This window comes from Triturus cristatus, chromosome 11, assembly GCF_964204655.1.
Source record: "Triturus cristatus chromosome 11, aTriCri1.1, whole genome shotgun sequence".
Lineage (NCBI taxonomy): Eukaryota > Metazoa > Chordata > Amphibia > Caudata > Salamandridae > Triturus > Triturus cristatus.
This window is the reverse complement of record NC_140594.1, coordinates 1,101,997,566-1,102,013,479: the sequence shown is the minus strand read 5'-3', so window position 1 is coordinate 1,102,013,479 and position 15,914 is coordinate 1,101,997,566. Positions and strand designations below refer to the sequence as shown.

The window sequence follows — 15,914 nt, the reverse complement described above, 5'->3', positions numbered from 1 at the left end:
TCAGGGTATGTGCCGGACAGTGAACTGGGGCATGAATCACTATTAAAAACTCTGCAGGGAACATAAATCTGGGCAGTTGCAGGAAATGGACCTAGGGCATGCATCGCTGTTCTTACTCTTCAGGAGGCATAGCTCAGGGTAAGTGCTGAACAGTGACAAAGGCATAAATTACTTTTCTAACTCTGCAGGGAGCATAACTCAGGGCAGGTGCCAGACATTGACTGGGGTAAGAATTACGATTCTAACTCTGCAGGGGGGCATAACTGAGGGCATGTGCTGGACAGCAACCAGGGGCAAGAATTACCATTCTACCTCCGCAGTGGGCATATCTCGAGGCAGGTGCCAGACAGCGACTGGGGGCATGAATTACTATTCTAACTCTGCAGGGGGCATAACTAAGGGCTGGTGCTGGACAGCGGACAGGGGCATTAATAACTATTCTAACTCCGCAGGGGGGCATAACACAGTGCAGGAACTGGACAGCGACCAAGGCAAGAATTACTATTCCAACTCAGCAGGGGGCATAAACTCAGAGCTGCTGCTGGACAGCGACCGGAGGCATGAAATACTATTGTAACTCTGCAGGGGGCATAACTCAGGGCAGGTGCCGGACTGCTCCCAGACGCATAAATAACTAGTCTAACTCCGCAGTTGGCATAACTTACAATTTTAAGTCTGCAGTTGACATTATTCAGGGCAGGTGCCGGACAGTGACAGGGGGCATAAATTACTATTCTGTCTCCACAGGAGACATATCACAGGGTAGGTGCCGGACAGCGAACGGGGGCATGAATTACTATTAATAATTCTTCAGGGAACATAAATCGGGGCCGGTGCAAGGCAGGGACCTGGGGCATGAATTGCTGTTCTAACTCTTCAGGAGGCATAACTCAGGGCAGCTGCAGAACTGTTACCGGGAGCATAAACTACTATTCTATCTTTGCAGTGGGCATAACTCAGGGCAGGTGCTAGACAGCAACTGGGGCATGAATTACTATTCTAACTCCGAAGGGGGCATAACCGAGGGCAGGTGATGCCCTATCTTGAGGCATATCTTGAGGCAGGTGCTGGACAGCGCCGAGGGGCATGAATTACTATTCTAACTCCGCAGGTAGCCTAACTCAGGACAGGTGCTACACAGCGACTGGGGACATGAATTACTATCCTAACTCCGCAGGGAGCATAACTGTGGGCAGATGCTGGACAGCAACCAGGGGCATGAATTATTATTCTGCCTCCGCAGTGGGCATAACTCAGGGCAGGTGCCGGACTGAGTCCTATTTACCAATAACTTTGGCGTTGTTTAAGTAATCTTTGCGACATTTTCAAAACTAGTTTGCCGCTCACTTCAGCTGCTGTCTTGTAAATTTCAGGGAGAGCAGGGCATGAGAAAAAGGGAGGGAGGGCAAAACACGCTTTCCCCATTGTAATTCCCATTGGACCTTTAGACACGGCTACATCACGAACTGCTAAATGGAATTGCACCAAATCAAATTTGTCAGGTAGATAGATGTTAGTCCAGGGAAGTGCCTTTTTGTTTGGTGTAAATCCATTCAGTAGTTTTAGAGATATTAAAAAAAATCCAAATTTGTATATCTGGGGACGCGGTGGCACCACAATCCCTCCTGATCTCGTGCTTAGATCTGATTGGCTGCCAACACTTCAAACCAGGTAGTGTGGGCAGCAATCTTGTGACCTGACTTAACCCAAATCACACAGAAAATGTTTTTAAAAAAAAGAAAACGGGGCAGGGTCTTCAGGCTCCCCCCTCGGTCCCCGTTAGTCATCAATCTGCATCCAGAGCTACCATTGGCTGCATGTGAAGAAACTCATAGTTTTTAAAGCTTTGTGTATAGCCTAAAAGGCTCTGCATGGACAGGGCCCTGCCATCTTGAAGATGGGTCTGAGACGGTAGACGCCAGGGAGGACTCTTTGTTCCAGCTTTGCCAGCAATTTGGTCATTCCTCTCTACGAGTGATCCTCCTTGGGAGGTAGGAGCTTTGTCACTTGCACTGCCAAGAATTGGAACCAATTGCCCCAGGACCTTAAACCTGCCCCTTCTCTTTTAGGTTTTAGGAAATCTTTAAAAACCTGGCTATTTAAACAATTGAATTTTTCTGGGCTCCTCTGATCTCATCAGTTTAGCGTCAAGATGCCCCCGGTTATACGTTGCACTTAACAAGTTATTTAACTCATTCATAGGTTTTCTGTATACGTTGCGCTTAACAAGTTATTTCATACATTCATAGGTTTTCAGTATTTAAAATGCGGTGAGAGGTGACAGGTGATTATTAGAGTGATCAGGATATGAGCGTACGATAATAGCAGCTGCCAGCTCTTATAGGGCACATGGTACATGGGACTAGGTAGAACAATGGATGCCAACATTTAGGAATCCAATTGGATGTAGACGAGAGATTAATAACGTTAAGTATAACATGCTCATGTGGGACAATGATCTGCAGATCTGGCATACAATTCATGAGTAAGCTGGGCTCTGATAATAAAATATTATATAAAACATTAAGGCCTTCAAATGTTTTGTGTTATGTTGTTTGCCACCTTCTTAACTTCCTAAAATCATTTCAAAACTTGTGACAGTCTAAGATCTTTACTTACTGAAATGCCTGCAAAGCCGAGAACAGATGAATTCAGGACAATAGACCCACCACTGCAAGAAATGAGAGCAAAAGATGTCTGTGTGGAGTTCTGAAAAGTGGGTTACATATTTCATATCCCAGTCAATATTTTGCCAATGATTTCTCTCATGCCTTTGATTCCACATCCCTCTTCATTGATTCTTGATTAAAGCAATACTTTTCTACATAGTGTGCCATAACTACTTCAAATTCTCCCACCACAGTTATAGCGTTTTACCTCAACATCATATACCTACCATCAGTGTTTATGTCATCACCCACTGTCTTTCCATTTATCAGTATTCTTTTCTCATTGTTTGATCATTTACCGGTTTTCTGTCATAGACCCACTAGACTAGATCTCTCACTGGTCACCCTGCTCCCACAAATGTTAATTCTTTTCTTCCCTATCTACTCATATCTATCCCTTTGCTCCCTTCAGTCATTCGTCTCAACCTAACTCTTATCCCCTCCTTCGATACCCAATCACTTTTTTATTTTCTTCCATACCACTCTCCCTCCCATCAGCCTCAATCACCCAACCCTTTCTTTGGCACAGATGGTTATTTTTTTATTTGCTTCTCACCATCGTCTTAGCCTTGCAAGACCCTTCAGCTCTTTCCCCAGCAGTCATATCCTACAAACTGTCTTTCATGATATTTACCCACGCTTCTTCATGTGAGGGAATGTTTCTTGCACCAAAAAAAACATCGCCTTCAAGTTCAAGTTCAAATTCTGAAACCACAAATAAAAAAGAAGCAATGAAGAGAAAAGCATGAAATTCTTAAATGAGAGTCATTATATGAACGTATAAAATAAATGGTTATTTCTATATGCTCAAGAGAATTGAAAGTAATGGTCCCTTTCTCAAAATTAAAATCTTTAGCTATAATTACATTGGTTAATATCTGTGATTTAGCTTGTATATGCAATATAGTGGCAAGAGAAATGAATTCCTCAGGAAACCCAAAGTATTCTGTACAAAAAGAATTGCACCCTGTCACATGCTTTTTGCAATTGAGGGTTACTTAACTCTTGGGACTCCTGAGTTATTGAACACACCTAATACATCAAATAGGGTGCATATGTTTTTATAGCACAACCTTTTTTTAATGAAACAAGTCTGGATGTGATGGCTACATTTGTGGAATAATGTTCCAATCTTAATACTAAAATGTTAGTAAGAATCTTCAAATCTGCATTAAGTTGGAAGATGGGTCTATAATTGGTACACAAGGCTAGTTCTGTATCAGATTTTGGAATTAGTATTTTAACTATCGTATATATCATGATTAGTTTACAACTTTTCTGGGGCCTTTATTTATAATCTTGTGCAAGAAGTGATGAGAGTTTTATATTGCAATTATTACAGGATTTAGTTGGAGAGTCATCCACTAGAAGCGTTTAGCCTTTTTTAAGTAGATATACTGTGATTTCAACTCCCTTATTAGTTATTTCTAATATTATTAAAAATGATCTTCTTAAGTTAAAGTTGGAAATTATGCTTCTCTGAAAAAGCATAATTTCCAGCATCATCAGTTAGGCATTCCTCTCAATATAATAGTTTTTAGAACATTGGAATGTGGAGCACTCCATTGTAGACAATGGTGTGCTCCATGCTTCTACCGATCGGTAAAGGCCCGCAGAGCAACATTCCAATCTTTTACAAAAGCCTCTCGAAGCTCGAGGGGATTTAAATCCCCTCGAGCTTCGAGAAGCCTTTGTTTAATTTGTTAGAACATTCTGCAATCTAGTGGCAGAATGTTCTAATAGCCTTATAGCCCTTCGTAGCAGGGCTATACCGCTATTAAAGTCCCGCTGCTTTTGTCAAAGTCCCTCGCCTTCGGCTCGGGCCTTTAACGCTGCAGCGGGCCTTTAATAGCCGGTATAGCCCGCTACGGCGGGCTATAAGGCTATAATAGTAGTCACCAAAATATATTGTTTATACGTTTACCATGGATAATTGTGTGCCCAAAGAATAATCAACTGGCACAATTATACAGAATTATTTTTCTTTCACCAATTAGTTAACTAAAAGTTAAAAGTCGAGTTAACCAACTTCAAGTAGATTTGCTTACTGCATATGTTGGACTTGGCCCTTTCTGCAGGGTAAATCCCAAAATGAAGGCCTTCACATTCCTTTTTTCTGAACCCATTCTGGTTGGCTTTTCAGACTCTGCACACCTTACCATCGCTAATCAGTGCTAAAATGCTTGCACTCACTTCTTCAATTATGGTGAACTGGGCTTACACCCATATGGTACATTTAATTTTCTTGTAGGTTAATAGTAAAGTGTACTACATGCACCCAGGGCCTGTAAATTAGATGTTACTAGTGGGCCTACAGCACTAATTGTGCCACTCACTTAATTAGCCCATAAATCATGTCTCGGTCTGCCATTGCAGCCTGTGTATACAGTTTTAAACTGCCATTTTGACCTGTCAAAAATGAACCTCGTCCCAGGCCTAAATCTTCCATTTTAATACAAATAAGTGAAACCTAGTGTAGGCCCTAAATAACCCTTAGGGCAGGGTGCAGAGTATTTAAAAAGTTGGGCATGTACTTTTAACCTTTACATGTCCCAGTAGTGAAAAACTCTAAATTAATTTTTCACGACTACAGGGCCTGCCTCTTTCATAGGATAATAATGGGTTACCTTATTGCAATTAATAAGTGACAACTTTCAATTGGGAGCAGGTAGGAATATTGAGTTTGTTGTCTAAAGAATTGTAATTTAAAACCCTTGTTAATGGTAAAGTTGGATTTCAGTTACAATTCTGAAAATGGCAATTGTTGGAAGTTGCCATTTTCTTATCCCAACCTGTCTGTAAAGTCATCTTTAGTTGAGACTATATCTGTGTTTGTAGTAGACTTTATTTCAAAAATCTAATTTTGATTTCTGTATAACAGCACTTGCAGGGGACAAACTAATTATATTCATGATACAAAAATAGAAAATTATTCTGTGCCAGGATCTTTTTAAAGCCTTCAATCCAATGAATCATTCTGACTATAAAAGTTATAAGGGTTGAAGAAATCCAACACTTTCTTTATTTTTATTTATTTATAAAGCGTGACATTTATCCGAATGGATATCACGACGCTGAAGGAAAACCCTTTCGGGTGAGAAAACTCGGTGGGGAGGGAAGTTCGGTAGCTGATCAAGCCTTGGGGAATAAATGCGTTTTCAGCTTTTTTCTAAATAATAGGTGGCAATCAGTAAGTCGAAGTTCGGTTGGAAGTTTGTTCCAGAGTTTTGCCGCCAGATGTGAGAAGGGACGACCCCCTACTCTGGACTTTTTAATGCGTTTGGTGGTTGCACTGGCCTGATGGCACAATCGCAGATTCCGGTTGGGAAGATAGAACTTGACTCTGCTTTGGCGAATTTTAGGTCCGGCATGATGCAGAACCTTATGTGCATGACACCGTAGTTTAAACATGGCCCTTTGTCTCATTGGGAGCTAGTGTAGAGTCATCATGCATTCCGAGGCTGAGCTATACTTCCTCTCATTGCAAACCGCCTTGGCAGCCGCATTCTGGACTAGCTGAAGTCGAGAGAAGAGGTAGTCCACCATGCTGACAAAAAGAGCATTCCCATAATCCAGCCTGCTGATAAGCAGTGCTTGCACCAGGGTCTTTCTGCACTCTAGCGGAATCCACTGGAATGTTCTCTTTAGCATTTTTAGGATAGCAAAACTTTTCCCGCAGAGTGCATGAACATGATTTTGCATGGTAAGTGTATTATCCACGAGAATTCCCAGATATTTTGCCACCTGTTTGGGGGCTGGAGGGTTGCCCAGGGTAGAGGGCCACCAAGTTGTATTCCAGATTTGGTGAGCGCCCCCAAACAGTAGGATTTCGGACTTGTCTGCATTAAGTTTCAGACAGTGGTCAGACATCCATGCAGCCATTTCTGTAAGACAGCTAGTAAGTCCTAGTGGTCCTAGTGTCATCTTGTCCGTCTAAAGTAACCATCAGTTGGGTATCATCTGCATAGGAGCATATGTTGATGCCCCATTTTCCAATTTTTTTTGCCAGAGAGGACACATAAATATTGAAAAGCGTGGGGCTCAATGATGCACCCTGTTGTACGCCGTGTTTGATGGGAGATGGAGTGGAAGAGAAAGTACCTAGCTGAATAGTTTGCGTTTGATTGGTCAAAAATGAATGGAGCCATTGTAGGGCTTTGGAATGTATGCCCTTGGTGGATAGTGTTTTCAGCAGGAAGTTGTGTGAGACAGTGTCGAACGCTGCTGACAGATCTAATAGGATCAGGGAAGCGGCTTTGCCCTGGTCTACCACACACCTAATGTTGTCCAGTACTGATAAAAGTGTTGTCTCAGTACTGTTGTTAGTTCTGAAGCCCATCTGGGAAATATTCAGAAGTTCATTGGCTTCAAGATAATGAGTCAGCTGCCTATTTACTAATTTCTCCATCACTTTAGATAGGTAAGGTAGTTGGGATATGGGACGGTAGTTGACTGGGTTGAGAGCATCGGTACCTGCTTTTTTTAGCAGAGGAACTACTATGGCCTTCTTCCAGATCTCCGGAAATACTGCAGTGCATAATGACTGATTAAGGACTTGGGTAACATAGGGGCAGATGATTGAGGCAATCCGAGAGAAGATATAGTGGGGGCAGGGGTCCAGTGGGGATCCTGATTTCACTTCCATCATGGTTTTTTCCACCTCTTGTTCGGTGAATGAGACAAAACTGTCAAGGTGGACTAGTGCATATGGATTAGGATTGAACAACTCCTGTTTTAAATCGTTAGGTGGTTGCTGTACATGAAACGAGGCATGGATCCCCTCAATCTTGTCCACAAAGAACCTGCTGATCGCCTCACAGCCCTCATGCGACGGAGTCAGGGTTTGCGACAAACTGGATGGGTTGCAAAGCTCTTTAACTATCTTATATAGTTCTTTGGATGAGCCGCTATTAATGGCCACACAATTAGAAAAATAGGTCTTTTTTGCATTCTTAATTGCAATGTTGTAGCTTTTCATTTCAACCTTATATGACTGTCTGTCTATGTCTGTTTTCGACATCCTCCATTTATGGTCGAGGGTTTTACATTTTCTTTTCAGTATCTTGAGATCCGTAGAGTACCATTTTTCCGATTTGATTCTGGCCTGATGCTTATTTCCTATATGGTGGGTGCAGAGATCAAGGGTATTCAGAATTTTATCATGAAGATTGTCTGCACTCATCCCTCCTATTATTGGTTCGGGATCATCACGGTCCCTGGCGTTAAAATGCCACTCAAATTTATCCGGAGTGACCTGCCTCCAAGCCCTCTTTACTCCTGCTACCGTAATTTGGGGTCGGAAAGACTTCTTAGGGAGACTAAGGGTGAAGGTGATCAGTCTGTCCACAATAAAGGTCTCATTTCTTTTATGTCGATAGACTCTATATTGGAGAAAACAAGGTCCAAGGTGTGTCCTGCAATATGAGTGGGTCACCTATCCATTGTTTTAGCTGCAGGATCTCCATATCACTGCTGAGGTGCTTAGTTGCATAGTCGTTTGTTTTCTCATAATGAACATTAAAGTCGCCTGTTACTGGGTAACTCTTATATTTCAAACATGCGAGGAACAGCTGGGTAAGAAGCTGGGTGCTAAAGTCTGCCTTATAACCAGGAGGGTTGTAGATGATCGCACCTCCAAATAGGGTGTAAGAGCCCTTCTGTATTTCAAACGCTAAAATCTCTTGTTTCCCTAGCTGAGTCACAGATTCATGTAGGCAGGAATAGCAATGCTTAAAAAGTATGGCTACGCCCCCTCCTCTCCTGGCCACTCTATCCTGTTTCAAGATTCTGTAACCCATAGGCAGGGCAGTGGCATTATCAGGAGTATTATTGGCATCTAGCCACGTGTCTGTAATAAATGCAAAGTCTGGCTGTGTTCCTATACTATGTTCAATACACTATTCATAAAAAACTTGCAAACAATCCATCTAATTATAATAAAGTAAGAAAAGATTAGTCTATTACAACATACATTTTTATGCTTACTTAAGGCTGTATTTACAAAGGTGTAGCTTGTCCATATTTATGTCCAAGCTGCATATGTGTAAAAGTGTACTATACTACCCAGGTACATTCATATAAATCACAAAGCCTGCAGATTTGAAATCCTTCTGCTATCTTTACATGGGATGCCATCCTGTTTACAATTTATAAATCACATGTATTCCTTCATGGTGTCATTGAGCTTGGTAAGATGTGTGACTGAGGGATCACAGCTCAGAACCCAGTCCCAAAAAGCCATGTCTTATATGCTTTTAAAAAGCCTGGCAAAGATGGCATGGCCCATTATCCAGCATTTGCAAATCACTTTAGCTATGGCATGTGGCATGTTTAACACAGTCAGCCTCTGCATGCTTTGGTGTCTTTGCAAAGAGCCAATCAAACTTACTTCTGTGTTGTTTTTCATTTATTTCCTTAACCCTTTTTTTATGAATTGCAATAGAGGGGCAGATGCCTGTTAGGCAGAGGGTGGGATGAGATGCTTTACTCTCAGTGGACACGCAATTGGTGCCAAATAAATATCAGTATTGATGTTGTTATAAAAACATTTGAAAAAAGCAAGGATCACCAGGACACAAGTTCAGGTTATCATCATTCTGAGGTTGGTAAGTTAATTATCACTAAATCAGACACAGCAGAAATGTGGTATAGAGAACTTTATAAAACAAATTATTATGATCATAAAGGCGGCACACAGTGAGCTGAGATTGCCTTAACCTTATCCGGTGAACTGTTCACAAGGTATAAAAAACATTCTCTTTTTAAATTACATGACCAAACCCCGGGAAGGAACTAATAATATCATATCTACCAACCTGCACTGCGAATCTCTGGCACACTACTTCATCAACAAAGTAGAGTCTATCTACAACGCACTCGACTCTAGAAGGGCTGCATCTAAATCGGGGCCGTCTAACTGCTCACTTGATCTGCCCTACTCTCTGCAAGACTTACCATCTATGTCCTTTAAAGAACTGGAAACTCTGGCAGCAAAGGTGAACTCAAGCTCTCCTGATGATCCAATAAAACCGGACATCTTTAGGAAATTTCAGGACTGTATTATGTCTTTGGGCAGGGAATTGATCAATAGATTGCTCCAGTCGTCAGTAATTCCCAAATCTGGGAAACATGCCAAGGTTGTTCCCTTACTGAAAAAGCCAGCACTGGATGCATCTGTGCGGGAGAATTCCCGGCCAATCCCTCTACCTCCTTACTTGGCCAAGGTTATGGAATCCCATGTTAATATCATCCTGACCAAGTATTTGGAAGCCAATGAGATTTTGGACAGGTCACAAAACAGGTTCCGGCCTAAGCATAGTTCGGAATCCGCCTTGTTGGCAGTTACAGAGCAGCTGAAGGCATCGCTGGACGTGGGTACCTCGGTCCTGATCTTACTCGATCTGAGTACGGCCTTCGACATGGTCTCCCATGAGATTTTGCTCCAACGACTCGGGGAGATCGGGGTCAGTGGTAAGGGCTGGGCCTGGTTTGAGTCTTTCCTCTGATCGCTCCTTTCAGATCCATGCCGCTCCCTACCTGTCCAGTACCTATCCCGTCAGGAGTGGTGTCCCCCAAGGCTCTGCTCTGAGCCCCACGTTGTTTAACGTGTACGTCTGCCCTCTAGCCCTCCTGGCCAACGCCCGGAAGATTAACATGATATCATACACGGATGACACGCAATTGATATTCACTTTCACCAATAACCCAGCCCAAGACCAACTGAAATTCCATGAAGATGTCCTGGCCATCTCAGATTGGATGGCAAATAACTATCTTCAACTTAATTCCTCAAAAACGGAGGTGCTTCTGGAAGGCTGGGATTCACATAAATGGGACTATCAGTGGTGGCCGGCGGCACTGGGCACACCTCCCCAACCGAAAAGCGCAGTTAAGATCCAGGGGTTCCTGATGGACAACTCCCTCTCCTTCGAGCTGCATGCCAAAAAAGTGGCAGGTACATGCTTTGGCCACCCATGGGGCCTGCTGAAACCCATCTTGGGGTTGTTTGACGCTTCCACCCGACAAGTGATTATTCAGTCGGTGGTTCTGTCACGTCTCGACTATTGTAATGGGCTACCACTGGGTGTAAATAAAACGGTCACAAAGAGACTCCAAAGGGCACAGAATGCAGCTGCCCGCATTCCTTTTGCCCTCACTAAGCACTGTCACACCTCCCATCTCCTGTACCGTCTACATTGGCTGCCCATCGAACAGAGAATTGAGTTCAAAACTCTCTGCACCACCCATAAGATCTTACACGGCCAGGGCCCCCAGATACTGCAGGGGCTCTGTACACCTTATGTCCCAACGCGAGCACTGCGCTCTGCAGACCTGCATCTGGCCTGCACTCCTAGGGTGCGCAGGAGCGGAGCGGAGGGGGCGATCTTTAGGTCCCTGGCACCAGCCCTATGGAACTCTATTCCACTCACGGCGCACAGCACACAAGATCACTGGGCATTTTGAAAACAGATCAAAACCAGGCTGTTTTCATCCATCTAGCACACGTTGTGTGTGCATGCTGCACTCTTGCTCCCTTGGCTTTTAGAAACTGATTATACCTGGCTGTCTTTCCATCTGGCAAGCAACACTTTCCCAGGTCACCCGTCCGCGAGTGCTGGGACGCCCCGATGTTGGGGCAGCCATTCGCTATACAAGCACTCCTAACATAACATAACATAACATAACATTTTAAGCTTGTTCATTTGAGCAGGCATTTCAGAGGGCCATTTAATCCTACCGAGAACCAGTGGGAATAATGTGATTCTGCGTCCATGCCATTTTTCTCATTATGATGGATTTGCCGCATTTTTCGTACACTCTAACATCTGCTGCATAATTTGCAGATTTTAGCAAAAAACTTTCTAGTTTAAACGGATCAAAGGTTACTAAAAACACAGTGACAAGTGTTGTTGACTGGTCACCTTCCAGATGCTGATTGCTGTATTTGACTGTTAGGTCAAACGTTTGTCTATACTCTGTTAACAAGCGTGAAAATGACAAAATAATGAACCGATATTATCACAGAATGTGATACACCGCATAAATTATATTTTATTGGCACACAATTTTGGTCCTTCCTTGCCGCATAATTCCAGTGGCTGCGATCATACGTCTGGCTGGGTCTCACTTTATCCATCTATATAAATACTACACACAAGGGCTATCAGAAAAGTGTTTTGGTGTCTAGCTAGAGAAATTAAGTGCTATATAAATCCAATTAAAATTGCTGATTGCAGGACTGTCCCTCAAATTACATACAAACACAAATGCAGTCATTTTTGCAATACCCATATGTTTGTTGTGAAGTCACATAATTACATAAATTGGCACTGATAAAAAAAGATTTCTTGGCCCAAACATACAGCCTGTTCTTTGCGCAGAGAGCAACGTGCCTGAACAAAGTCGAAGTAAACATTTGAAAATAAATTATTGAGATATTTTCTTGAAGCTTAGAGTCATGAAAGGTAGGGTGCCTTCCAAACTTACCCGATCCTGGAATTGTGGACTGAGTGCATGTCTCCACCGTGAGGTTTACTGCACGCTTCATCGTTTTTGACTACGGGCAGGAAAGTAGGGGCATGCACATGCTGAGGAAGTCTGTACGCAGTAGACAAGGAACTACTTTTTATAACACTCCTGATAAAACTGTGCCTGTGACACGCCTGCAGGCTTGGGTAGAATCGGTCTGGGCCTTTCTGCTTGCTTTTGTATGATTTTGTATTTGTAGACCTAGGGTGTGACGCCATTTCTTGGTGTTGTGATTTTGTGAACATGGGCGGACGTGAGCCCACTAGGCCCCTTTTCTCTCTTTTGCGTTTTATAATTTTTCATTTGCAGCCAAAGTTTGGGTGTGTTAATAAACTTCTACTCTATTTACTTACAATGATAGGAGCTTTTTTTCATTGGAAGCCTGCAACACTACAGTTGCTCAACTCACAAATTAGTTTTATTGTATGGTTATTAACCCGAGTAGTAAGGGAAGTGTAGTTTAATCTACTGAAACTTCATAGGGGGGCCTGCTAGTAGACAGTGGGTAGCTGTCTTGTAAGTTTATTACGCATGTGGGGTCTTTGTTTTTCAAAGTTTTTGATGGGTCACCCAGTTAGTTTTATTTGTACGCTCTGTGCATAAAAGGAGAGATGATCTCGATAACGAGGAGTATTTTGGAGTGCTGCCGGTGCTGTCTCGTCATTCTCTGGCTGCAAAACTAGGGGGCTAAGCGGTGATTGGCTGGTGGAACTATTTCACCTGCCGAATCGGAAGCATGCTACCATGGCAACTGCAGAAGAGTTGATGGGCAGAGAGTTTAGGAAAATGGGGATTTATAGGGAGAATCCGCGGACAACGTCCGATCACTATGACCATCGGCTTAGACACCAAAGAGTCCCTCGGAGGGACACGCGCAAGGACACTTTTACATGAGATGTTCCTCATCGAGCTGCACTTGAGTGTCCTTTCTGCAGTAAATCAAACCATAACAATACCCTTTGTAGTGTGTTGTTTATCTCTTTTTTTTTTTTAGCATAAGAGGAGGTGGGAGGAGGTCCCTAGCAACATGTATCACTACTCGCTTGCTGCCAAGATTTCAGTTTGCTCATGTGTGACATTTCCATAGTTTCAGTGTGGTCATGTGTGACATTTCAATGCTTCTTGTGTGACACTTTGTGTGAAATGTTTCCGCGGGTCAACCAAAATAGGTACGTTCACATAATTTGATAAATATGAGACATTACCACCTCCTGCACAATGTTCAGGTCTAGAAGAAATATTGAATCTTAGGCAATGCGCAAGACGTTCCTATGAAGTTCCCATGAAAACTATGTCTCTTTTATAGACAGTACGAGATGAACACAAGTCAGGGCATATAACATTCTCTTGTTCTGCGAAGAGCTCAGTTTATTTATACCATTTGCTGCAACACGTCTGGCACCATTAAGACCTGACAGGTTAGCTGCAAACCTCTGAGAAGTAACCCTATCATATGTGACACCTTCAGCCAGTCACAGCTTTTTCAGCTAACACCCCGCTGCAGTCTGGGACATGCAATTTACTTTTTATAAGGGCTGTTGGGTTTGGGCTGTCACCCATGTAAAATGTTATCTTTCAAAGGTAAAATGTCCACATCTTTTTCAGACAACTCTTTCCACTCTTCTTTAGTCATACTGGGAAGAGTCACTTGCAACACAGAATCATCTGTACAGCTAATCTCTTCCTCATCTTCCCCTCTGCAAGGTAACTGAGAAAGGCAATCGGCCACTAGATTCTTATTTCCCGGTACAAAGTCAACTTTGAAGTTATAACCCTCTAAGCCTAAAATCCACTTAGCTATCCGAGCGGTGGCATGCTCTCCACCTTTAGTGGATAAGATGTACATTTGTGGCTTATAATCAGACCTCAGGGTAAAAGGTATCCCCATAAGAAAAATCTAAAATGTGTTATAGCCCAATAACAAGCCAGGGCCTCCCTTTCAATCATGGAGTAATATACTTCAGCAACCTTGAGGCAAACGCTGACTCTTTCTTTGCCTTCCACCACTTGCACCAGGGATGCTCCTATCCCCTTCGGTAAACAACGTTCATAACAAAACTTTTTTTCCGCAGGGAATCACAACGCGGTCGTTACAACGACCGTGTTGTGATTCTGCATACCATTACTCCGCAAGTCGGAACAACGACTTGTGGGGGGGGGGGGGGGGGGAGCCGTTGCATTTAAAGTCCAACACCTTCCCTACTGTCCGCACAGACTGGAGTTGGAATAGTAAATGATACTATTCCAATATCCAGCGCCCCCCCCTCCGCAAGTCGTAGTTCCGACTTGCGGAGTAATGGTATGCGGAATCACAACACGGTCATTGTAACAACCGCATTGTGATTCCCTGCGGAAAAAAGACTGCGGGATAAGGAGGCATATTCATACCCTTCCCAATAGCATCTGTGGAAAAAAATGGTTTTCCTTGTTGTGTCAAAATGTCCTAAATGAGGAGCCCCCAATATGGCTCACTTAATCGAATCAAAAGCTTTTCCACAATTACTATCCCACTCAAAGCAGACACCTTTTTAAAAAGATGCCTCATGGGCGCAGTGTGGTCAGCAAAATCCTTCACGTATTTCGCCATATACTCTGCTAACCCCAAAAACGATTTGAGTTCCTCCTTATTCGTGGGTGAGGGTGCCTCTTTGACTGCAACCAGTAAGTCATCTTTTGGTTTAATTCCGTTTTTGGCAATGTTGTGACCCAAGTAATTCACAGATTGAACACAATAACTGCACTTGTCTGCCTTAATGGTCAACCCCGCATTCTTCAGAGTATTAGGAACAGCATCCAAAGTGACATTATGACTACTGACTGAATCACCAAGAATCAACATGTCATCTTGGAAACAAGGAACATGTTCAATATCGTTCAACAACTGATGCATCACTCTTTTAAAGACAGATGCCAGACTAAAAGGCATTCTGCAGAACTGAAAGACACCAAACGGCGTGATGAATGACGCAAGGGATTTGGATTCAGGGTGGGGTTCATTTTGTTGATAAGCTGAGGAAAGATCAAGAACGCTGAAGTATCTCGCGTTAACAATCATACTTATCATGTCATTAATCTTTGGCAGGGGAAACCCGTTGACCCATATGCTGTTGTTTAGATCTTTGAGGTCCACACAAAAATGAATACCTTTCCCGCCCATCTTCTGTGCGAGGACAATGGGGGCAAGCCAAAGCGAACTCTCAATTGGCTCGATTACAGCTTGTGAAACTAATTTGTTCAATTCATTTACCAAAGGCAGACACATCAAATTAGGAATGTTTTCAACTTTATGTACCACAGGCATTGAATTATTTTTTAAATTATTCGGTGTTGTAAGTTTTTTAAAAACGTCTGGAAACTTTCCAAGCATACCATCTTTCAAATGCGTATTGCCAATAATCATGGCCAGTTCTGAGCTACTGGGATCTAATTTAATGGCAAGTTCTTATTGATGTTTCCAGCCAAGTAGGTTTCACTGTTTGATTTGTTCAGCATTCTGTCCATCATCTGTTGTTTTTGCATGCAGATGCTAATCTCCTCAGTATCCACAGGGTTATGCGAGTCGAGGAACCACTTGTTTGGGATTGTGCCGCAAGGAAATAAAACATTCACTAGCGCTGCTACCTGAACCAAGGCACGTCTTGCTGTTTCTTTGACTGTAAGATACCCGATGATCAAGTTTTACATGATGTCAAGTGACTGAGAGGCCCAGGCCCACTC

The 15,914-nt window shown here is 42.9% G+C and overlaps 1 protein-coding gene across 1 annotated transcript in view; it reads right to left on the bottom strand.

Moving 5' to 3' along the window:
• Window positions 1-15,914, bottom strand: part of LOC146786073 (dehydrogenase/reductase SDR family member 4-like) — a 94,317-nt gene that overhangs the window by 36,006 nt on the left and 42,397 nt on the right. The window contains exons 5-6 of the mRNA XM_085635504.1: window positions 3,304-3,374; window positions 2,620-2,671 (exon numbers count right to left, since the gene is read on the bottom strand). Coding sequence (XP_085491630.1) covers window positions 2,620-2,671; window positions 3,304-3,374 — 123 coding nt within the window. The remainder of the gene's footprint in view (window positions 1-2,619; window positions 2,672-3,303; window positions 3,375-15,914) is intronic.